The 24,509-nt window shown below is 42.4% G+C and overlaps 1 protein-coding gene across 1 annotated transcript in view; it reads right to left on the bottom strand.

Moving 5' to 3' along the window:
* otog (otogelin) overlaps positions 1-24,509 on the bottom strand; it is a 346,092-nt gene that overhangs the window by 219,602 nt on the left and 101,981 nt on the right. Inside the window, exons 18-19 of the mRNA XM_041196645.1 lie at positions 21,696-21,820; positions 17,450-17,662 (exon numbers count right to left, since the gene is read on the bottom strand). Of these exons, the coding sequence (XP_041052579.1) occupies positions 17,450-17,662; positions 21,696-21,820 (338 nt within the window). The remainder of the gene's footprint in view (positions 1-17,449; positions 17,663-21,695; positions 21,821-24,509) is intronic.

Genomic DNA, 24,509 nt, shown 5'->3' with positions numbered 1-24,509 from the left:
ACATCAATTGGTGCCTTAAGTGGCCCGTTAACTAATGGCTGGCACGCTTCAGAGATCATCGCTCGTCCGCCCACTGAAATATCGCGATGGCGTGTGGTGACATCAGGATGCTCGCCCGACGTCACCGTGCATCATTTTATGCGTCGGCGTGCAGAGAAAATTCTGCCCCATGAAACCATTGTCGATTGTTGTAAAAACCCATCTGGTTCACAAATGTCTCTTCAAGAAGGAAATTTGCTGTCCTGGCCTAAATGTGATAGCAATGTGGTTGACTCTTAAATTTCCTCTGGACAAGGGCAATTAGGGATGGGCATGGGATGCCCACATCCCATAAATGAATAAAAAACACACACACATATATATATATATACATATAAATATATATATATACATATACATATATATATACATATACATATACATATATATATATACATATATATATATATACATATACATATATATATATATATTAGCCAGTTGAAATGGTCCTTTGCAGTCAGAGCCACGATAAGACTGAAGTAAGGATTTTTACTTTAAGAAGGTATCTTGATGTTGATTTTTTTCCGCTTCTGGAGAACACATCAGGCAGTTGGTAGGGACATTTTATACAGCCATATGTGTTTAATGAGCACAGGCATGTAAAGAGTGTCTGGGTACAAGAAACTGGAGATTGCTCATTTGAGCCATGTCTGAAGGTGAGACAGGTGGTGGGGACATTGGGGCTGGGTGGGGCGGGGTGGGGTGGGGAGGGGAGGGTTTTTCACAAAAATCTCTGATTAAAAAGAAAGTCTTTTGAGACTGTTTCCCAGTGGTCACTTTAATCACAGAATCACAGAATTTTTATGGCACAGAAGGAGGTCATTCAGCCCATCTTGTCTGCACTGGCTCTCCAAATGAGCATTATGACCTAGTGCCATTGCCCTGCTTTTTCCAATGAACATTTGCAAATTAAGTATTTTAATGGTCAGGATTTTACAATCAGTGATGAAGCAGCGGTGCTTGCACTGACTTGGAAGAAATGTGCCCACAAAGATCTGGAGATTTCTGTGTCATAGACTTCCCCCTTCCAAATGGCAGTTTAAATTTGGCAACTCAAATTTGTGGAAGCAGTGTTGTCAGCAAGAAGGGTAAGCAGCGAATCACATTGAAGTATTTTCACAGACAGTAAACTAAAAGTTAAAAGCATTGAACGACTTTATTTTTAATTTAAAATTTCAGAGAGCAAAATAAATAGTTATAATTGTATTAACATAGAAGCTAAAATAAAGATAAATAATGTATTCAAATAAAGTAATGTGAACATTTTAGCATAATGGAGAAATTTGACATTTCACAAAAATAAAATTAGCTTTTCAAGGTCAGTGAGGGTATTCAGCTAAGTATAACTTTGTCAAGGGTTTTCACAGTGAGACTAGCAGTGTTAAGAGTGAAAGTTCTCTTCAACACAAAGACCCATTGTTACAGGTCCGTGGTGATCTCAACAGTGCACACTTTGATGAGGCATATAAGCACTGACAGCAACTTCTGGATTTCCACAATACTCTATGCATATATGGACACCTGAAGTCCCTATCAGTTTCAGTGGAGTGTTTCTGTAAGGTGCATTAGTCACCCATTTCAACACATGCCTCAGGCAGCTAATGGACAGGCAATCTTTTTCTTTAATTTTTCACTGCCAACTACCCCATTTTCCAATGTGTATAGGGCAGGCAGAAGTTGAAAATCGCCTGCTTTTTCCTTACAATATTGTATTAGGGTAATGCAACATGAACTGATAACCTGTATAGTTTGTTTGAATTTTCTTTCTATCTTCTGATTTATTTTAACCAATCCCTAAAAAATTATTCACATTCATTTATTTATACGTATAAACAGAATCATATTGTAAACAGTGTCTGTTTGAATAATTATGCAGCATTCAATATTGGAAAAATGGGTCTGAAGTGTGAATAAATAGCTAATCATCAATATCAATTAATGAAGTAATTAAACTGAGCACATCAGAAATTAAAATTATAATAGTATTGGGGTGACTATTGCTTTTACTGGGCTTACTGCTAGCCGGAACAGCAACTATGAAAAGAATTGAAAGACCCAGAAAAAAGAATAGATTCCCAAATCAACACGCTAAAGGGAAATAGGCTTCCCACCCAACTAAGAGGGAGCTGAAAATTTGTGGACTGAGTCTTGCATCAAGACTTAAATGACCCAATTAAACCTTTGCTACATTCCATAATCTAAATAAAACTAAACAGTAATTTCAAGAAGTAAAGATCTTCCCTTGGTTTGTTGCACAAGAACAAGTGAAGATGAGTATGTTCAGTTGCAGTGTAAATAAATGCTGCAAGATGAATTGAAAATTGAAGTTACTACTCACCACATTCCTGAGGAACTAATTGCCACTTCCCCAGGTGAATATTCTGCACCCATAAAATAACAAGGACAATCAATCCTGCAAAAGTCAATTACACAATTTGAAATCTTGTTGGTACAATACACTCACTAAAGTTATGTATTTTTTGCTACAGGGAAACTGTAAGAATTAAACATTGCACTTTAAATTGCTATCAAAAATTATTTAAAAAATATGAATAGGAAAACAATGGTCCCGAGGGAAATGACATTCTTGCTTAAGCCATACCAAAAATGAGCACCTTTTTACCTGATAGGTTTTATGTCGTAATATGTAACTTATATTCTGCAGAGAACTGTTGATTGCCAGGGTATATGATAAAGTAAGTATCTGTCTTATGGATTCCAAACTATATTTAAAAAGTGGCCCACAAAAGCGACTAATACCAACAGTTCAGCTATGAGTGCAACAGTTATCATCAACTTTGGTAATTATGTGTTCTATTATTGGAGCAAATTGTTGCTGAATTATGACAAAGCCTACAAATTTCTAAACCAGTCATGAAAGTTGCCGTGCCAGTGTTCCATTTTAATTATGAAAACTCCAGAAGTGGTGGCTATGCCAGTTTTTGAGCAAATTTGAATGACGAAAACCTTCCCCAGCCTTGGCATAGTGTTATTGTTATAGAGTTGATGATCCAGGTAACATTTCTTGGTAGAAACATTGAACTTTATTTACAAGACAGCAGCAACAACCTGTGTAATTCCAACTCAAAAACTAAAAAAGAACTCCCTCCTGGAGGCCCCTGCACTGCTAACTGATTGGCTTACACAGATCATGTAATCTTACAACAGAATTATTCTTAAAGCGATAGTCCTACCTTTATCAAAATACAATGACTACATCCTTCCCCCTTTAGCTTTTCTGCACATTTTGTATTTACAAGGATATTTATCTCATGAAATTATAATATTTTCACAGATCATGTGGAATTATAGGGCAGAATTTTCTCATTGGTGTGCTGGGTCATGCCCCGCACGCCGACGCGTGAAATGATGCATGGTGACGTCGGGTGTGCGTCCTGACATCACCGCATGACATTCTGATCTTCCATTTGGCAGGCACTTGCCGAAGGCAGTTGCACGCATGCCGAACTGCTAAAGGCCTGTTAAGGCCATTGATAAACTAATTAAACTAATTCTGAACATTAAAGTTGGTGGGCAGGCGAAGAGCCCAAGCAGTCTTCGCGTTTTTCATGAAACTTCATCCATGAGCAGGATGAGGTTTCATGAAGGTTTTATTAAATTAATAAATATTTTTTACACATTTCATAAACATGTCCCAGCTCATGTGTCTAAACAATTTTAATTTTTCTTTATTTTGAACTTTCAAATTGAACTTAACCTCCCTGAGGCAGCTCCGTGCCTCAGGGAGATTTCTGCCCTCTTTCACGCGCATGAGCGAAAGAGTGCAGGCCCCAACTCACCCTCCTCCCCTCCATCCGCACAGGTAGCGCTGAGCACTACCGGGCATGCGTCACGCTGGACAGGCCTTAATTGGCCTACCCACGTAAAATGGCGGCACGCAGCCGATCACAGGCGGCAATTAGCTCTGTGCCTGCTCCCGACTGGCCTGCCCAACAGGCAGAAGATTCTGCCCATAAGTTTAGTCTTTCAGGTGGTTTCCTGATTGATGTGGAACACTGTAGCTCCATGACTTCCGAATCCTTTGCAAGAACCACATTCATATCATGTACCTCATTAGACACAGGCAGCTCAGTGTCGTCCATTCCAACAGAGACATCTGGCATGTCTATCCTTGGTTGAGCAACTTCAACAGGAACCACAGTTCAGCAATGGTTACAGGTGGAACATAATTTTGTTGGGGTATCTTCCTTCTTCTTAATTGGTCCATGTGATCCGGCCCTCCACTTCCATGTGGTACAACAATGGTCCAGTCACAGAGCTTACTTAACCAGGTAATCACTTCGGTCCTCCATCGAAATTCTTTACGTATACTGCTTCACCAACCGTAAATTGTCACTCACGACTATGCAAATTACGAGCCGCTTTTTTGTGCCTTTGACTTTTCGCCACCTTCCCCAAAAATTGGGAAGTATCAGGCTTAGTTTTATTCGAAGACAGCACCTCATCAGTAACTCTGCATCCTCTTCCTACAAAGCTTCTTCTTTCTACCACAGAATTTAGTCTCGGCCTTCTTTTTTGACTTCACCATCAGCTAGACTTCTCTCAGGTGAAAACTCAACTTGTCTTAGTTCAGTAGTTGAGCTACCCATGACTTCATTACCTACTTGTATCTTGGAAAGTTCTACAACTTTTGCTTTTAAAGCCTCTTTAGTTCCATTCAGCTGATTCTTCAGCTCTTCTGTCTCCTTCTTGTATCTGTTGGCTTCTTCCTGGGACCTTGAACATTGCTGTATCTTCTCTGCCAACTGGTTCTTCAGTTTGTTCAGAGTGACCTTAAATTCTTCCTGTTTCTCTTCATAATTTTTTAGAGGTACAAGCTTTGAGCTGAGGTATCCTTGTAGTGTGTGAAGGTCTTTCAACAGGTTTCTCTTTCCCTTTAGGAAGCTCATTTGTTTCATCTTGAATTCTGTAATTCAGCAGAGTTTCTTTGAGTTCCTTCTGCTGTTCTTAAATGTCATTGTTTAAGACAGTCTTCATTTCCTCAGGTTGCTGAATGGCTACGCATTCCTTTTTCATCTCAGGAAATCTTCCTACTTCCTTTTGAAATCTTACTGGCTAATCAAGGTTAATTCCCCTCAACCAATTTTGACCTAGAAGGCTTGGTCCTCTGTCTTCTAATACCATCACTGGTAATTGTGCTGTTTTTGATGTCTATAACAAACAGGTACACTGGTGATACTTTTTACTTGGATTTCTTCACATGTGTACATTTTCAACTTGGCAGATGTTTGTTCCAAATTTAATTGTTGAGCTTTAATTATTGAGTTTTATGTAAATACCTGAAAGTGTGCTCTCCTACTATGGTGGTAGAAGCACCATAGTGCTTCCATTTTTAAGGGTATACCATTCATTTGCAATATGACAGTAATTGGCTCTGTCTTCCCAACTTTCATGTTGAATAAAGAATAAATGTTAAAATTGTTTTTTTCTGGCTCTTCCACACTATATACTTCATTGGACTTTGTTTGTTGCCTGGAAGCCTGTTTTAATCTCACTTTGCAATGTTTCAATATGTGCCCACTTTTGTAATACAAGTAACATTCCACCTTTTAAAATTGACAATTGTTAGGAATATAATTGTTTCCACATCGATAAAAATTAGTTTTTGAATTTGTTGCAGAGCTGTTTCTCCTAAATTTTCGGTTAGCAGGGGCTGTTTCTGCTTTGCGGCGGAATCCTGGCTTTTCACACCACATTTGGCTGACCATTCCCGCCCAACTAGGAAAATGGCACCATTTTGCACATTTTGAATTGCTCGTGAATCCCTTACAGCACTTCCCATTTCAAGCGCTATTTCCAACGCTTTCTTAAAATCAAGATCCACTTCAACCAGCAATCTTTGCTGAATACCAGCCTCTTGCATGCCACAGGCCAAATGATTCCTGAGTATGTCATTCAGGATTTCACTGAAATCACAATATTCCACTATTTGTTTTAATTTTGCCAAATAGTTAGCAATGGTCTCCCCTGGGGCTCTATTCTGTGAATTGAACCTGAGCCTCTGCATTATGACTGAGGGCTTGGGTTGAAAATGTCGTTTAATGAAGTCTACTAATTTACTGAAAGTCTTTGAATCAGGGGCCCTGGGGGGGCATCAAGCTTTGAATTAAAGTGTAGGTTTTGCTCCCACAAATACTCAGGAGAATTGCTCTCCTCTTTTCCTCCCCCGTGATTTCCTTGGCTTGAAAGTAGAACGCAGGATGTTCTATATATTGAGACCAGTCACCTGTGGCTGGTTCAGAGGGGTTGATTCTGCCAAACTGTGGCATCTCGGATGAGTATACCTTCCTTTCTTTTTAATTATCTTAGATACTCAAAATCGCTGAGCGAGGGACAGCACTGGATCTGGTTTCTCCTCGTTGCCAGTTTGTTATAGAGTCAACTTCCAGGCAACTTTTCTAGGCAGAAACACTGAACTTTATTTACAAGACAGCAGCAGCAGCTACACTAAAGAAGAACTCCCTCCTAGAGGTTCCCCGTGTTTCTAACTGATTGGTTTACACAGATCATGTGATCTTACAACATAGAATTATTCTTAAAGCTACAGTTTACGTTTATCAAAACTATAATTATTACAGTTACCTATCTTGAAATAATCACTGGCTTCTGTATTCCACACTGTTTTTCTAGTGACATCTATAACCATTAGTTGAAATAAGCAACCATTATAACAGTTAAACTATTGTGAAAAATAACAGTTTACAAACTCAGAAATAAGACAACCAGGATATACTTTACAGTGAGAGACTTTATGGTGGTCATCAACAAAATGCAAGGAGAGATTTTGCTGAAGTGACAGGGGTCCATTCTTTGAGTGTGGGCATCACTGGCTAGGCCATCAATTTCTGCCCATCCCTAATTGCCCTTGAGAAGGTGGTGATGAGCTGCATTCTTGAACTGCTACACTCCCTACAGTGTAGTTTCACCCACAGCACTGTTAGGGAGTTACAGGATTTGACCCACTTACCATGGTATTGCCAGGAGAAGGCAATCAAGAGCCAGCAGGTGAGGGAAGTGGCTAATTAAGGAAGATGGACAGTTCTTCCATGCTGCTGGCCCACTTAGACGGCCAGCAGCTCTGGAGTCTTGGTGATGCAACTGAGAGAGATGACTACTGCTGAGGCAGCAAAGAGAATTCGAGGGTGTTTTCATTTTGAGGCACCCTCAGAAGGGTGAGCATTAAATAAATTTATAGCTGGGCCTAGCAGGCAAGGCCCAGAGAATGAAGCAGAAACCCCCTACTGGCAGAGTTGGGGCCATCTGGGCATCATTTGCTGCCAGCAGCCCGCTTCCTGTGGGCTGGAGCCTTGAGTTCCGATGCCCCCAGCCCCAGGAAGCCACTGTGAGGTTATGGAGTGGCTGCTATGCCAATGGTAAAATGCCAGCGGCTCGGGAAAATTGCCCTTAGTTGGACCATTAATCATTTAAATTAGCTGTTCTGTTGAAGGGTCATGAGGACTCGAAACGTCAACTCTTTTCTTCTCTGCCGATGCTGCCAGACCTGCTGAGTTTTTCCAGGTAATTCTGTTTTTGATTTAAATTAGCTGCCTGCTGAAGAAAACTGGGCAGCTGAGCCATTGCCCATTCCCACTGCTGAGAAGTTTCCCCAGCAGTGGGGCTGTAATCTGGCAGTCATCCTGATGTAGCTCCATGGCAAAATGGGGAACAAGCTTGAAAACATTGCGAACCAGTGCACTTGCTCTTTGCTATTCCACTGCCGAATACGCCCACCTTGCATGGGAAAGATCTACTCATGCTAAGAAGATGGATGCCGTTCTGAATGCAAGCTGCCAACTTATCACAGGTTGTTTAAAACCAACAAACACCAACAGCCTATATATCCTGGCGTGTATCGCTCCCCCGATCTAAGAAAAATGGTAGCCAGCAAGAAAGAGCGACTCCATCAAACATCAGATGAGAGGCACCCTCCACATGGTTATACACCTACACCCAGCCACCTAAAGTCAAGGAAGAGCTTCATGAACAGTGTTGTTCCATTACAATCAACCCCATCTGAAGCCCGCATTGCCTTGTGGAAAGACCAGCTCGCCAGTCTCAAACAATCCCCAGCGATGGAAATTGCTAATTGCAACTGGGCAACCTGGAAGTGCCTTAACAGACTTAGGACTGGTGTAGGTCATTCAAGAGTGTCACTAAGCAAATGGGGATATACAACCAGCCCGGCAACTTGTGAACGTGGAACTGAGCCACAGACTATGCAACATCTCCTGCAATGCCTATCGCTAGAGGAACCCTGCACTGTTGCAGATCTTGCCGAATTCAACAACAAGGTGCAAAAATGTGTCCAGTTCTGGCTGGGCCATGTATAGACTGTCTGTGGACACGATAAGAAGAAGAAGCTCCATGGCATTCTGCCACCTGTGGGGGTAGGTAGAATTCTGCCTGCAATCTTCTATTTAGGTTCCACAAAACTTTTGGCAACAATAATATTGTGTCATATAATTAAAGAATTTCCTATCTTAAAGAAACCAGCAGCTGAATTTCTAGCTGGTAAACTGAAGTAAATTATTTTGGAAAAGAATGTGTTAGAGAATTACTGGCTGTTTTGCTGCATAGTATTGCAATATGAAATGGTTGCATTCCACAATCAGAATAATATAAAATTACAACTGGGAGTGCTTCCAAAAACTAGAAGCTTATTAACCTCATTAATTGCACCAAACAATCTGAAAGAATATGAAAAAAACAAAAAAACTGCGGATGCTGGAAATCCAAAACAAAAACAGAATTACCTGGAAAAACTCAGCAGGTCTGGCAGCATCGGCGGAGAAGAAAAGAGTTGACGTTTCGAGTCCTTATGACTCATAAGGATGTCATAAGGACTCGAAACGTCAACTCTTTTCTTCTCCGCCGATGCTGCCAGACCTGCTGAGTTTTTCCAGGTAATTCTGAAAGAATATGAAGCTGTGTAGGATTGTGAATACCATATATTGATTAATCAGCAGAAAAGTAAAAGTTATTGTAACATAGTACTATTGACAACTAATTGACCCACTGTTTGGAAAATAATGCCCTGGGCATCTAAGCAAACAGAGAAAGCTTCAAGTATGTTTTCTGTTTCAGTGATACAAGCAAAACACTTATTCCAAACTTAGCACAAAAGTTTTCAGCCATTATTGTAAATAATCTAAGCGTGAGTTGGGAATTAAGATATTCAGTTTAATGTTATTTTCATTTTCAGGGAAGGAAACATGGTAATTTACACATTTGAAATTGCTGGATTAGTTTCCATAGAATGATACAGCCCTGAAGAAGGCTATTTAGCCCACTATGTTTGTGCTGACCAGCTAAATACAGCCTTAAACAGCCCAAATATTAATGAGATCAAGACAAATATCTCATGGCCCTCTACGAAGTACCAATGACCCTCATTTCATTCTTGATGTCCCTCAAACACCTCCAACAAATGTCATCCCCTCACAGATGCAGCTGGTTTTTCTGTTATTTCGCAGCACAGTAAGAAAAAAGTAAAACATCAGAACATTGAATTGTATTGCTTAAATTATCTGACCACATGCAGCAGTTAAATTATCCAAACGAGCATTCCAACAATCAATCATCTTCTGATTCATAACTTTGTCACTTACTTCTTCACACACGTGTGTGTTCTGGTATTGTAAAATGTACCATCAGGGCAGTTGCATCCTTCAGCACATTCACCAGAACACTCTTCTGGTGCAGATATTGACTGGCAGTTCTGATTACAGAATGACACACAGGTACCATACTTCATAGTGCCTGGACACTGAACAGCTGTAGAGATTAAAAATGTGCAATAAGGGTACAATGGGAGATGGAAAGTTCAGGACATTTTCAGTCAACCATTAGAAATGAATCATTTCGTGAAGCATGGATGATGCCACCTTGGATTATTTGTGAGCTGCACCATGTCTGTTTTAGGTTCAATCTTACACAACTGAGCAAGCGATAACAAGCAGAAACTAGAGGCTGAAATTTAAAATCAGGATTGGGAACCTGATACCTAGATAATTTTTGGGTCCCAACCCCATACCATATTGTGTTGCTCACACAATGTTATCTTCAAATGTAAATGTGTTAATTGGGCTGGTGGTGAGCTTGGTACCTGATTGGTGCCGCAAAGCATCACCAGGAGGCAAAAGCAGATGGCAGACGTGGTGGGGCCGAACACTGGGCAGAATGTTCCCCCCATCGGGGGTTGTGCGGGGGCGGGCGGGGGTAGGCACAAACCCAATTAGGGCCGAGCCGCCATTATACGTGGGCGGGCCAATTAAGGCCCGCCCAGTGTGACATGCGCTCGGAAGCACTGAGCGCTCCCTGCACGGGCAGGTGGGGATTCCTGCGCTCTTTCATGCATGCGTGTGAAAGAGCGCAGAAGCCTCAGGGAGATTAGTTTAAGTTCCATAAATTTAAATGGAGAAAAGAAAAAAATTTAGGACATGTCCCCTCATGTGACAGTGTCACATGAGCTGGGACATGTCAATGAAAATTAATGAGAAACTTATTTTAATTTATAAACCCTTCATGAAACCTCATCCCGCCCGTGCATGAGGTTCCATGAAAAATGCGAAGGCTGCCTGGGCTCTTCGCCTGCCTGCCAACCTTACGGTTGGATGGGCAGCTCAGTTTATTACTTTAGTTGATTTCTAAATGACCTTATTAGGTCTTTGATAGTTCGGCGGGGGCGCTGCTGACTCGACTGCACGCCCACTGAACTGAAAATCTAAATGACGCGCGGTGACAATTGGGACACTTGACTGAAGTCACTGCGCATCATGTTACACATCGGAGAGTGGGCCCTGCCCCCACTCGCTGACCCGAAAGTTCTTCCCACTGTTTTGCAGAAGAGATCCGACAGCACCTCGGCAGACCAGCAGCCTCATCGCACACAGAAGTGACCAAATGGCTAAATGTAAGTTAATGCGCACAACCTGGCACAAGGTTCCCCAGCTCCTGAAACTTTTCAGCATTAAAAAAACTTTAACTCCTGCCGCTTTGGACCTGAAAGCTGTTCATTAAAGTGCACCACACTGTTCAGGTTTGCCAATTTCAGCTGTGGAAATCGCATTCCCAATCTCCCCAAGTTCATTGAGAAGCTTAATGAGCTGTCAATTAGTGGCAAGTGGGTTCCTGCATTCCCCCTGCCTCTCTCCCTTTGGAAATGGCATTGTGTTCCTGTGGTGGCAGGATCAATTTTCAAATCATGCCTACACCCCTTCCTGACTCCATCGGCAACTGAAAATCTGAGCCCAGATGTCTCTCCAGAGGAGAATGGAGAAGATATTTTCCATTAGCTTCCTCTAAACGATGGCCACATGGATGTATCTCACAGAAGCAAGTTGTAAATGCCTTGATGGAACTGACGCACTGACCTCTACCTCGTGGAGGCTGAGCGTCAACTCACAGACACTTCCTCCTACCTCTCCCTGGACCATGACCCCACCACTGAACATCAAGCTATTGTTTCCAGGACTGTCACTGACCTCATCTCCTCTGGAGATCTTCCTCCCACAGCTTCCAATCTGATAGTCGCCCAACATCGGACGGTCCACTTCTACCTCCTACCCAAAATCCACAAACAGAACTGTCCCGGTAGACCGATCATGTCAGCTTGCTCCTGCCCCACAGAACTCATTTCTCATTATCTTGACTCCATTCTCTCTCCCCTTGTCCAGTCCCTTCCCACCTACATCCGTGATTCCTCTGACACCTTACGTCACATCAACAATTTCCAGTTCCCTGGCCCCAACCGCTTCCTCTTCACCATGGACGTCCAATCCCTCTACACCTCCATCCCCCACCAGGATGGTCTGAGGGCCCTTAGCTTCTTCCTTGAACAAAGGCCTGAACAATCCCCATCCACCACTACTCTCCTCCGTCTGGCTGAACTTGTTCTCACGCTAAACAATTTCTCCTTCAACTCCTCTCACTTCCTCCAAATAATAGGTGTGGCTATGGGTACCCGCATGGGCCCCAGCTATGCCTGTCTCTTTATGGGTTATGTGGAACATTCCTTGTTCCAGTCCTACTCCGGCCCCCTTCCACAACTCTTTCTCCGGTACATCGATGATTACTTCGGTGCTGCTTCATGCTCTCATCGGGACTTGGAAAAATTTATTAATTTTGCTTCTAATCTCCACCCCTCCATCATTTTCACGTGGTCCATCTCTGACACTTCCCTTCCCTTCCTTGACCTCTCTGTCTCAATCTCTGGTGATAGACTGTCCACCAATATCCATTACAAGCCTACTGACTCCCACAGCTACCTCGACTACAGCTCCTCACACCCCGCTTCCTGTAAGGACTTCATCCCATTCTCTCAGTTCCTTCACCTCCGTCAAATCTGTTCTGATGATGCTACCTTCAAAAACATTTCCTCTGACATGTCCTCCTTCTTCCTTAACCGAGGTTTTCCACCCACGGTCGTTGACAGGGCCCTCAACCGTGTCCGGCCCATCTCCCGCACATCTGCCCTCACGCCTTCTCCTCCCTCCCAGAAACATGATAGGGTCCCCCTTGTCCTCAGTGATCACTCCATCAGCCTCCGCATTCAAAGCATCATCCTCCACCATTTCCGCCAACTCCAGCATGATGCCACCACCAAACACATCTTCCCTTCACCCCACCCCCGTCGGCATTCCGTAGGGATCATTTCCTCCAGGACACCCTGGTCCACTCCTCCATCACCCCCTACTCCTCAACCCCCACCTATGGCACCTCCCCATGCCCACGCAAAAGATGCAACACCTGCCCTTTCACTTCCTCTCTCCTCACCATCCAAGGGCCCAAACACTCCTTTCAAGTCTACTGCATTCGTTGCTCCCAATGCGGTCTCCTCTACATTGGAGAGACCAAACGTAAACTGGGTGACCGCTTTGCAGAACACCTGCGGTCTGTCCGCAAGAATGACCCAAACCTCCATGTCGCTTGCCATTTTAACACTCCACCCTGCTCTCTTGCCCACATGTCTGTCCTTGGCTTGCTGCATTGTTCCAGTAAAGCCCAACGCAAACTGGAGGAACAGCACCTCATCTTCCGACTAGGCACTTTACAGCCTTCTGGACTGAATATTGAATTCAACAACTTTAGATCTTGACCTCACTCCTCCATCTCCACCCCCTTTCTGTTTCTTCCCCCTTCCTTTTGTTTCTTCCAATAATTTATATAGATTTTTCTTTTCCCACCTATTTCCATTATTTTTAAATCTTTTATGCCCCCCCACCCCCACTAGAGCTATACCTTGAGTGATCTACCATCCATTCTTAATTAGCACATTCGTTTAGATAATATCACCAACTTCAACACCTGTGTTCTTTTGTTCTTTTGTCTGTGACATCTTTTGATTATCTGCTATCACTGCTTGATTGACCCTACAACCACACCAACCCCCTCAACTTCTCTCCCCCCACCCAGCCCTCCACCCTCACCTTAAAGCAACTTATATTTCACCCGTCTCCTTGGATTCAACCAGTTCTGCTGAAGGGTCATGAGGACTTGAAACATCAACTCTTTTCTTCTCCGCCGATGCTGCCAGACCTGCTGAGTTTTTCCAGGTAATTCTGTTTTTGTTTTGGTGGAATTATATTCACTTAGAACATGCTCACAATATAAACCTAACAAAATCAACTTTTCTTAGAGAATAATTATGCTTATTACAGGGACTTTTCTTCAGTCAGCATCCTTATATAGGTACATAGGTAATTAGCCATAGTCCATGAGTGACCATAGGTATCTAATAGAGAGACAATTGATTATTTTGCTTGAGGAACATGATTCCGCATCAAGCATGGGGTAGGCAAGAAGGCAAGTCCTAAGTCTCCCTCAGCTGGAGTAGGAATTGAAACTATGCTGAAATAGAAAATGCTGGAAAATCTCAGAGGACAGAATTTTGCCCTTGATGGGTGGGCAGGCCCCACCGGCTTGGCGGCGGGTGGGCAGCTGATCGCCGCCACCGAAACAGGCCTCGCCGCCATTTTAAGTGGACAGGCCAATTAAGGCCCACCCAGCGGGCGGCCCGACGGGAAGCGCTATGCACTTCCTGTGGGGGGTTATTCCCCAACTGCCAGAGTGCGCTCTTTCGCGCATGCGCACAAAAGAGCACACATTTCCCTGAGACTAAGTGGTATCACACGAGGTGGGACATGTTAATAAAAATCACAGAAACTTTATTAAAGTTTTTAAAACTGGCATGAAACCTCATCCCGCCGGTGGATGAGGATTCATGTTTTTTCAGAAGGCCGCCAGGGCTCTTGGCCTGCCCGCCAGCCTTAAGATTGGAAGGGCAGGGCCTTTAATTGATTTAACTACCCTGTCAATGGCCTCAATTGGCCATTGACAGGTCAGCGGGCGGACAGTTGATTGTGCTGTCCGCCTTCCTGAATATTTAAATGGGGCGGGATGATGTTGGGGGTTTTCGCATCGGCAAGCTGACCCTGCCCCCAAATGCCGAGGGAAAAATTCTGCCCAGAAAGTCTGACAGCATCTGTGGAGAGAGAAACAGAGTTGACGTTTTAAGTCCATATGACTCTTCTTCAGAGCCACAGAGAAGTCAAAATGTGATGTGATTGAAACTTGTTGGTGTTATTCTGAACCACACTCTAGCCATCTAGCCAACTGAGTTAACCAGATCCCCCATCCTTTTCTAGATTTAAGAAAATACCCGCTTACTCTTACTTTTCTATACATCCACAAACAGGATTACTAGTTGTGAATATTAGCAACAGATGATTAGTTTACAGGCATCCTGATATATCATAGGTTGAATTACTTTTTCACATCTCACTATTTCCATGTTACTTAATTTTATTCATACCATACATCCCACTTACATAAATGTTTATACTACCATTGATAATGGTTATAATTCCTGCCAACAAGGCTATTAGCATTATTAATTCTATACTTAAGTATAAATTCTTTACTCAGCCACAGTAGCCTGGATTTAATGCAATCCATTGCAGAGGGAAACATGGCCACTGGGGCCACTTAATCATGGGGGGGCATAACCTCCCCCCGATTAAGTGGGAGGGCAGAAGGGGCTGATGCAGGATTTCCAACTGCCAGTGGCAGGATGTCAAATAGGCTCATTGATGAGTTAATTGATAACTATTATCCCTGAGCCCACTGCAGGTTAGTGATGGCTCAGGGGCACATGGCTTTCACGTACCCTTGGAAGGCCGCTCCTAATACCTTGTCGGATTTGCCAGCTGCCTTTGAGGGATACGTCCCTCATGGTCAGGCACTCTGTGCCTCATCAATGCAACTGAAATTGGGCAAGAAGGTGGCTGCTAAAAGCCACCCTCTCCCCTTGCATCCAACCAACCCTCTTACGTGACCCCACCCTCAAACCCCACCTGACCTTCACTCAAAATCAGCCTGGGGTTCCACGATGACCTTGGGCCTCTGATGGGTTCATTACCACCAGCAAGCCACCGCCCCCAATGATGATTGGCCCACAGCCCTTGGCAAGCAGGACCTCCGCCACTGGGGACCTCAATCACCTAAGTATCTGAAAGGCACTTGATTCTGTCGGGCCTACCCAATGGAACTGCTGGAGGGTTCCCTGCCAGTTGTCTGACCAGTGGGCAAGAATCCTGTTAGTCAACAAGTCTCAGCAAATCTTTTTAAGTGTTCTTTCAAAAAATGGTTACATTTTTGTGGTAAATCGGAATTTATGTCCCATAACATATGATAAGGTGAAGTCCAGTTCTACCTTGAAATCAGTTTCTAGAATACAATGCATATTTTCCCTGTCAAGAAGCTTCATTGTTCACAATCAGTAGATATAATACTTTCAGCATCCAAAATTGAACATTCATGTTGTGCCCTCCTCCTCACACATATCATTAAATTTCCTCATCAAAGGAGTAAAATTTAATTTTTTAAAATTCTCCTCCATTATTCAGCTTAAGATAACTGTCCTCACTCAGAGCATGTCTAGCAATAGTTTATCTTCCAGCCCCAGACCATTACTTTGGAGTTAAGGAGGACCAATGTCACTGTGTTAAGATAAAAGCAAACTAGCTCTGAAGAAGGGTCATGCGGACTTGAAACGTTAATTCTGTTTCTCTCTCCACAGATGCTGCTAGACCTGCTGAGTTTTTCCAGCGTTTTCTGTTTTTGTTTCACAATTTTAAACTGTGTAAGCCCAGATCCAGGTTAGATATCAGGGGGTGATTCTTTTTCCAGTGAACAGTGGTCTCTTCGACAGACTGTTGTTTTGTGCAACGGACCCCAATTCACTGAATTTCTTCAAGCAAGAGCTGGATTTGTTTCTTGTTGGGGTGGAAACTATTGCAAAAAATGGGTATGTCAGGAAATTCAGGGCCAGAATAATCTCTTGAGCTAAATTCAATCAACCAAATTGATCTGAGAGGAATTTCCCAGAATTTTTTTCCCCCTTGGGTTTTTATCTGGTTTATCGTCTGTCCCAGGAAATCACATGGTTTCAGGTGTGGTGAATAGTATCTGTCTTGTGATATACGAGGTATCACAATTGTTTGGGCCAGACTGGATGGACCAGACCTGTCCATCATTGTTCAAACATAGTTTCCAAATGACTTACATTATCCAGCTGTACCTCATTAGAACGTCTTTCAACCACTCTACTGCCTGTATGCTATAAGACTACTTGGCCCTACTATCTTAATATCCTCCAGTCATGAGTTTTAATATCCCCCAGGTGAACAATGGGATTCCGAAGCCATCATCATAAACTCAGTAAGTCCTCCACCTAAATAAGGTTGTTTGCAACCTCAATATTCTTTTTAATCCTGAACTGAACCCTATGCTCTTCATCACAAAGACCGCCTTCTTTCAACTCGTATTCATTCATTCCTTCATCCCATCATTCATGCCTTTGCCACATTCTGACTTGACCATTTGAATGATGTCTTTATCAATCTCCCATTTCTATCTTCCTTAAACTTTAGCTCATCTAAAACTCTGCAGCACATATCCTACTTAAGCCACAACCTACTTATCTACCACCCTTGTGCTTGCTGACTTATATTAGCTCCAGTGTCTCTAATGCCTCAACTTTAAAACTCTTACCCTAAAGGAAAGAATTATTTTGTTGCTCCTCCTAAATTCGGGTTTATAATTATTACTTCCCGATTCACTTCAAGTTTCTTTAGTGCACTTTTCACTCTCTTTGTTCATCTTGATTACTTAATTTAGAAAGAAAGTTATAACTTCGGTCTTGCAAGAGAATGATTCCATTCAGTTACAAGAAAAACTAATTAAAACAATGGAGCTTCTTTACTTATCAATGTGTCGCAACCAAATACACCACAAGCAGTTTCTGCTGTATAATGAAATTGGAGAAAATGTCCTATTTGTTAAGAAAGCAAATGTGCATTCAAAATAGTAATGAAATATTACTTACCACACTCTAAGACATTGGCTCTGAAGTCTATGAAAATGCCATAGCTTCTACATTGTCGAGCATAGTGGGCCACAGCAGAGCACATACATGTTTCTCCACACTTGCAGGTGTCTGTCTTGCATTGTTGTTGATACAGTTCAGGGCTCAAATACTGATGGCATGATGCAAACAGATATCCACTAATAATGCTACACTTCTCTGTAGCATATGAGGCTGTAAATAAAACATTTAAAAATGGAAACATTTCTTTTAAAAAATGAAAATCTTCCTGTTGTAAGCTTCAAGCTTAAACTTACTTAAATCTTTTCACCATTATCCCTTTAAATGGTTCTTTGCCAAACCTCATTCAGACTTGTTCTCATTCATCTCTGCTGTGAACCACTAGGACCATGCACCTGAGTAAGCTGGACTGACACCCAATTTTCAATTCCTCATTGGTTTCATGTATGGAAAAACTTATCATCTTAGGCACAGATCTTGGAGGAATTAGGCAAATATGTTTCTCCTTTCCCCCATTTTTTGGCATGGATTATGTTCCCTGTTTGCCTGCTCTAAATTTTGGAATGGCTCTGAGGTAAGTTAGCAAAATAAAAGAATTTGGGCTAGAAACTGGGTTACTCCAATTTTCATGTGCAGGCAGTCATAATCCACAACCTGCCTGTGCCAGTTCCACTGGAGGTGAGCTCCCACCTATATACAATGACTATAATGTCAGGCAGCACAGATTCCACACTGCTGGCTGCCTCTTCATGCTGCCATTGGCTGGTGTGCTCAGCAAGAGCCTGATCAGCTTTGTGTTAATGGCTCATGGTGCAACCGGTCTGCTCTTCTTAAATGTATTCTGTCCTTCTTAATGGAAGATGCACTAAATAATATTGTTGAAAATGGAACAGCAGGGCAGGGAACGGGTCTGGAGTGATGCAGTGATAAATTTGGGCAGGGGGAGAGATGCTATGGTTCCATGGGGATGCCAGGAAGTCCTCAAGGACTACCTTAAGAGTAGGAGCAGGTGACCAAGGAGGTCAATTACCAGCATCTGGTCCCAAGAGTCTGGCAGTCATGGCACAAAAAATCTAATGACCTTGCACAGGTGTTCAAGGTCAGTGAATGCATCTTGATATGATATTTTCTATCCAGTACAGCACCAACCTCTTACATTGCTCAATGCACCACACGCTCATCATTAACTCAGTAGTATCCCCTGATACTCAGGATTTATATCTAACATGCATACACTGCATTTCACCCTCACACACTTAACAATCCTGAAAGCCTCATCCCGATCTCTCAATGTCTCCACATACCTCTGGCTATTCAACTGTGGCAGGCACATAACCCAAACACAACATGACACAACTAATGACCTCTGCCCTCTGCCTTATAGGACAAGGTGGCTCGTACCAGGAGGGCGCAGAGCAGAACCAGTGGGCAACAAGGACATTTGTATCTCCTCCGCCCATTGTATCTGGCATTACTGAAATCATTGAGGATGACAGTCTGTTCTTGTCTTTTGCCCCTTCTCAACTTCCAGCTCACTCTCATCTTGCTACCTGACATAACAAACTGTTGGTTAACCACATGCTTCCCACCCTGTTCTATTTCGCTCACAACAATCTTCCCCTTCTGATTCAAAAGCAAAATACTGTAGATGCTGAAAATCTGAAACAGAAACAGAAAATGTTGGAAATAATCAGCAGGTCTGCCAGCATCTGTTAAGGGAGGAACAGAATTCCATTTCAAGTCGATGACCTTTCATCAGAATTGGAAAATGTTATAAATGTAATAGGTTTTAAGTAGGTCAAATGGGGAGAGTGGAAAAAGAACAAAAGGGAAAGTCTGTGATAGGGTGGAAGACTGAAATCTCTGCCCCTGCCCCCACATTTTGTTTCCTTTTCTTTGCACGTTTGTTCTTAATCTGGTATGTCTCTTTTTTTGTTAAGTGGCAACTGTTCATTATTCTGCCATTCACACCTCCTCCAGGCACATATTTTGTTTCTTTACTTGTCCCATTAATATTCCCTTTGGCTCTGCCCTACCAACTCTTCCGTCCTGTCACAGGCCTTCTCTTTTGTTCTTTTACCTACCTCCACCATTTGACCCACTTAAAAGCTATTACATTTCTAACTTTTCCCAACTCTGATGAAGGGTCATCAACCTGTAATGTAACTCTGTTTCTCTCCTCTCAGATGCTGCCAGACCTGCTGAGTACTTCCAGTATTTTCTGTTTTCATTCAACTTATGATTTCCTGTTTTCAAATCGCCAAGAACTGCCACCTTTGCTTTCTTTACTTTTCTGTCACTTTTTCCCTCTCTTCATCCACTCTCCTCCCCTCTCTACATTTCTCTTTCTGTAGCTTACTTGACTTAAAATTCACCCTATATTTTCTCCACCATTTGCTCTGTTTCTTTCTCTGTCATTAAATTTTATTGGGTAATAAGAGAGCTCATAGGAATGATATTCAGGAAATCCTGGATGCTCCATTAACGTCACTACACCATTGTCAATTTTCATTTCCAGCAATTATGTGGTTTTAAGGGTAAGGCAAAAACACTCAATCATGGCGCTCACCATGAGGAACCCCTCATAACCTTTCTTCAACAATCGCTGGGCATTGTGAGCATTCTGAAATTAAATGATCCATATATATGACAAGAATTGTTCCAACACTGGGCTGCCCCACCTCTTCAGACAGCTTTGAAAATGTTTGCAAATCAATATAATAGAAATCAATTTCAAGGAAATGGTTTGGCCTGAAATCTTGTTGCTCAGTTTACTTAATGGAATATTCTAACATAGTATAATACTTCTACCGCTCTTGGAAGAAAGTACGGTTTGATGCAAATTTTTAGGTGAAGTATTTTTTACCTTGTACCTTTCCAAATAGGATGTTTCAGGAAAAGAACCTGAGATCCTTCATTACAATGTGAGCTGATCTGATTTGAAAATGAATACTTATTGCAAGACATTAAAAAAATAGATATGTGAAGTGTTTGCCTTAATAATTAAGATACAGAGTTAAAAATATGCCTGCTTTTCAATACTACCCCTATTCTTTTCAATAAGAAGAATTTTGATTTTGATTTCTCTGTTAACACTTTTTAAAGTTTTGACAGCAGCACTTTAGTACTTTATCATGTATGCATATAAAACCCACATGATATTGGTATCACAAATATTCCTCAATGAATAACTGTTGAACAGGTCTTCCATAAAGAAATCCAAATCATCTTACTGATAAAGCCAAACAGAGTGGAATACGGTTAAGACTATTAACAACTAAATCTAAATGATGAGAGATTGCAGACCTCTGAAATGCAGGGGGGTCTGGGTGTCATGGTGCATGAATCGCAAAAGGCTAGTGTGCAGGTACAGCAATTAATTAGGAAAGTTAATAGAATGTTATCATTTATTGTGAGGGAAATTGAATACAAAAGTAGGGAGGTTATGCTTCAGTTGTACAAAGCACTAGTGAGACCACATCTGAAGTACTGTGTATACAGTATTAGTCACCTTATTTAAAGAAGGATGTAAATGCATTGGAAGCAGTTCAGAGAAGGTTTACTAGATTAATTGTTATCAAACCTGCTGACAAGGATGTGCTGTTGTTGTCTGGCGTATTGACCTCTAGCTCGCAGAGGCTGAGCGCCAACTCTCAGATGCTTCTTCCTACCTTCCCCTGGACCATGACCCCACCACCGAACATCAAGCCATTGTTTCCAGACCTGTCACTGACCTCATCTCCTCTGGAGATCCTCCCTCCACAGCTTCCAACCTCATAGTCTCCCAACCACGGACAACCTCCTTCCCAAAATCCGTAAATAGGACTGATCATGTCAGTTTATTCCTGCCCCATCCCCTCATGTCTTCCTATTTTGACTCCATGGAAGAATCTAGAACTAGGGGTCATTATTTAAAAATAAGGGGTCACCCATTTAAAACGGAGATGAGGAGAATTTTTTTCTCTCAGCAGGTCATGAGTGTCTTCCTGAAAAAATAGTGGAAGCAAAGTCTTTGAATATTTTTAAGGCAGAGGTGGATAGATTCTTAGTAAGCAAGGGAGTGATAGGTTAATTGGGTTTGGCAGGATGCAGATTTGTGGTTACAATCAGCTCAGCCATGATCTTATTAAATAGGCGGTGGGGGGGGGTGCTGGGGTGGCAGGCTCAAGGGGCCGAATGGCCTATTCCTGCTCCTTGTTCGTATGTATGTTTGTATGTAACTGAGAGCACTTTATCTAAGACTCACCAGACTGCTGATGTATGTCACATGGATCTACCTCAGGAATGTTGGTGCCTGGATTACATGCTGTGGAAATTCTCCAGGAATTGGCAAACAGCTGTGGTGTGCTTTCAATCATTCCTCCTGGGGATCTTCACGAATAGTAAAGAAAAGGAGAAGGTTATACTTGAAATCAATGGAAAGAAATACTAGGTGGAATACAAAACAGGCTGTTGATTTGCTATTACTCATCTTCCTCTATCGGCAAAAACAAATTAATATCCCATTGTTTTTAATATATAATAGCATCACCATGTTTTGCATAATTCTGCGAATAACTTTAAATCCTTAAAGGTACCGTGAGAAAATACTAATTATGATTTTATATTGACTGTTCCACATGTGCATGTTCCACACCTACTGTGTCATTGTCAGGAAATGGCAAGAGTTTAATATAAGGAAAAGAAATGAAAAGCCAAGTAACCATGGGGCAGATTTTCTTATCCACCACCTAGGAATGGAATATAAAGCAACAGTGGCAGAGGCCTAACAGTGTGACTGCATCTTCTCTTGGTTTAAGATGCTGTGTGGGGAAGGAAGACTTGGCAAAAGAATAAAAATAATTCAAGTAAAGAACTTGCCAGGAAAATAAAGTGATGATGGCCCTTTAGTAAAATAACAGAATATAATCACAGCTAATGACCAGTGGTTACAGAAACAACTGAGGACATCACTGTGTGTTCCAGGTAACATTTATAAGCTGAGTCCAGTTACTTTCTTAAAGCCCTATCCCTCCAACTAGGAATTTTTGCCCTCGTAGCAGTAGGATAATTAGTCACTTTTTATTTCTTGCTGAAAATCGCTTCACTGTTGGTATGAAATGAGAAATGAAGGATATTTTCCCACCTGTCAAGTCTTTAACAAATGCACTAGACATTTCAGTACATTATCTATCTGTATCTTATTATATTTCCTACATCTTTACAAACTTCTACAGAACCTTGTTACTTATGTCACTCTTCTAACGCTTTTGAGGTAACTTTTTCCATTGGACCGAGTCTTCCGAGCAGCAATAATGACAAGTGGATTGCCGCTGCAGTCATAAATCCCACATTGACTCGATGCTGCTGCACATTTTTTCCAGGGTTTTCTGATCTCAGCTTTCACAGAAATGCGCAGCACAGCATCCTTCTGGAACTCTGTCAGAGCAGAGTGGCATCAGGGGAAGACAGGACAGGCCCTTTTTTAATTCACTAGCTGCTGTATGATAAGTTTAAATGCCCCATCTTTGAATGTGAGTGAATGGATGAGCGAATGGGTGAGTGGGTAAGTGACTGATGGGTAGGTGGGTGATGTGGGTAAGCAAATGAGGTGGGTGAGATGGGTAAGTGAATAGAGCAGCCGGTTAAGTGGGTAGATAGGTGAGTTTGGTAGGTGTGTAGGGTGGGTACATAGGTAAGTGCGTGGGTGGGTAAGTGGCTAGATAGGTAGGGTGGATGAAGTAGGTGAGTTGTGTAAATGGGTAGGTGGATGAGGTGGGTAGGTGGCTTTGTGGTTAAGTGGGTAGGTGGGTGATGTGAGTGAGGTGGGCAAGTGGGTCAGGGGGTTAGTCGGGTTGGGCTAGGAGAAGTAGTTGGGTGGTCGGGAGGGGTAGTCAGGTCAGGTTGGCGAGGTGGTTGTGTCACGTCTATGGGTAATAGTGTTGTTGGGTTAATAGGGTCAGGTCAAGGGGGTGGTTGGTGGGGGGGCCTAGTTGAATGATCGGGCCGACAGTCAGGGGGTCAGGAGGGGGTGATTGGGGAATTGGTTGTGGAGTTAGCCACTTGTTAATCTGTCTAACAATTCCTGGGTAACTATCCAGGTAATTCGCACAGATGTATCTAACTCAGTCAGAGACATTCGTGAAGGGTCCCAGGCAGCAGAGGAATTTCCCTAAAAAATTTAAACTTCCCAGATAAAATTCCCACATAAAATTCCAGTGTCAGGACTTCCACAGGATCCTAATGTGTATATTTGGAATTACATCTGGTCTCTGACGATCAAGAGACCGGGAGATTTGGCCCAGTATAAAATTTTATGAATATTTTTTTAATGGAAATTGTCTATGTAAACTGACCACCCTATAGTTATACAATTTGACCACTAGGTGGCTTTCTCCACAAGTGCTCAATATGCAATCTCAGTTTCCAATCTGTCTTTTCTTCCACTGAAACTGGATTGTGTTGGCTGACAGGACACTGGAAGAATTTAAAACTTCAAATAGTGTCATTGGTTCTTTTACATCCACCTCAAAAGGCAGAATGGGGGGGGGGGGGCGGTGGTGGGGGGGTGGTGGCGGTTAGTGGGGCAGCTAACTTCAGCTCCTAAGTGGGGGAGGAGTGTGTTTTAGCTCCTCAGTGGTGGGGACGGGGCAGCGGCGGCGTTGTGTTTTAGCTGCTAACCTCCAACCCACTGAGGAGCTATAATACATCCCCTGCTATCTCTGGCCCTAGCCCTCCAGCATCAAATGAAGGCAGAGGCATTAAAATTAGATGTTATCCAACTGGCAAAGGGAAACGGAAGCAAACCATCAGGAGCTGAGAATAACTTTGAACTGGTTCCTGGAGAATTAAGTATCCACTTTAGGGACACAGTAAGGTGGATCTGTGGAGAGGGAATTTTCAGACTTTTAGAAGTTAAATGGGGGAATCTTTTCTGTAGTTTAAAGTTGCCTCCTGGATAGTGTTTAGACATGTTGCTTTTATTTATTTTATTATATTAGTTTATTTATTACACTTTGAAATCTTGTTGTATGATCTTTTCAGTCGGTCACTGGGACTCAATTGTCCTTTTTAAAGTTAC

This window comes from Carcharodon carcharias, chromosome 10, assembly GCF_017639515.1.
Source record: "Carcharodon carcharias isolate sCarCar2 chromosome 10, sCarCar2.pri, whole genome shotgun sequence".
In the NCBI taxonomy this organism is placed as follows: Eukaryota; Metazoa; Chordata; class Chondrichthyes; order Lamniformes; family Lamnidae; genus Carcharodon; species Carcharodon carcharias.
The sequence above is the reverse complement of the archived record's forward strand: the minus strand, read 5'-3'. Positions and strand labels throughout refer to the sequence as shown.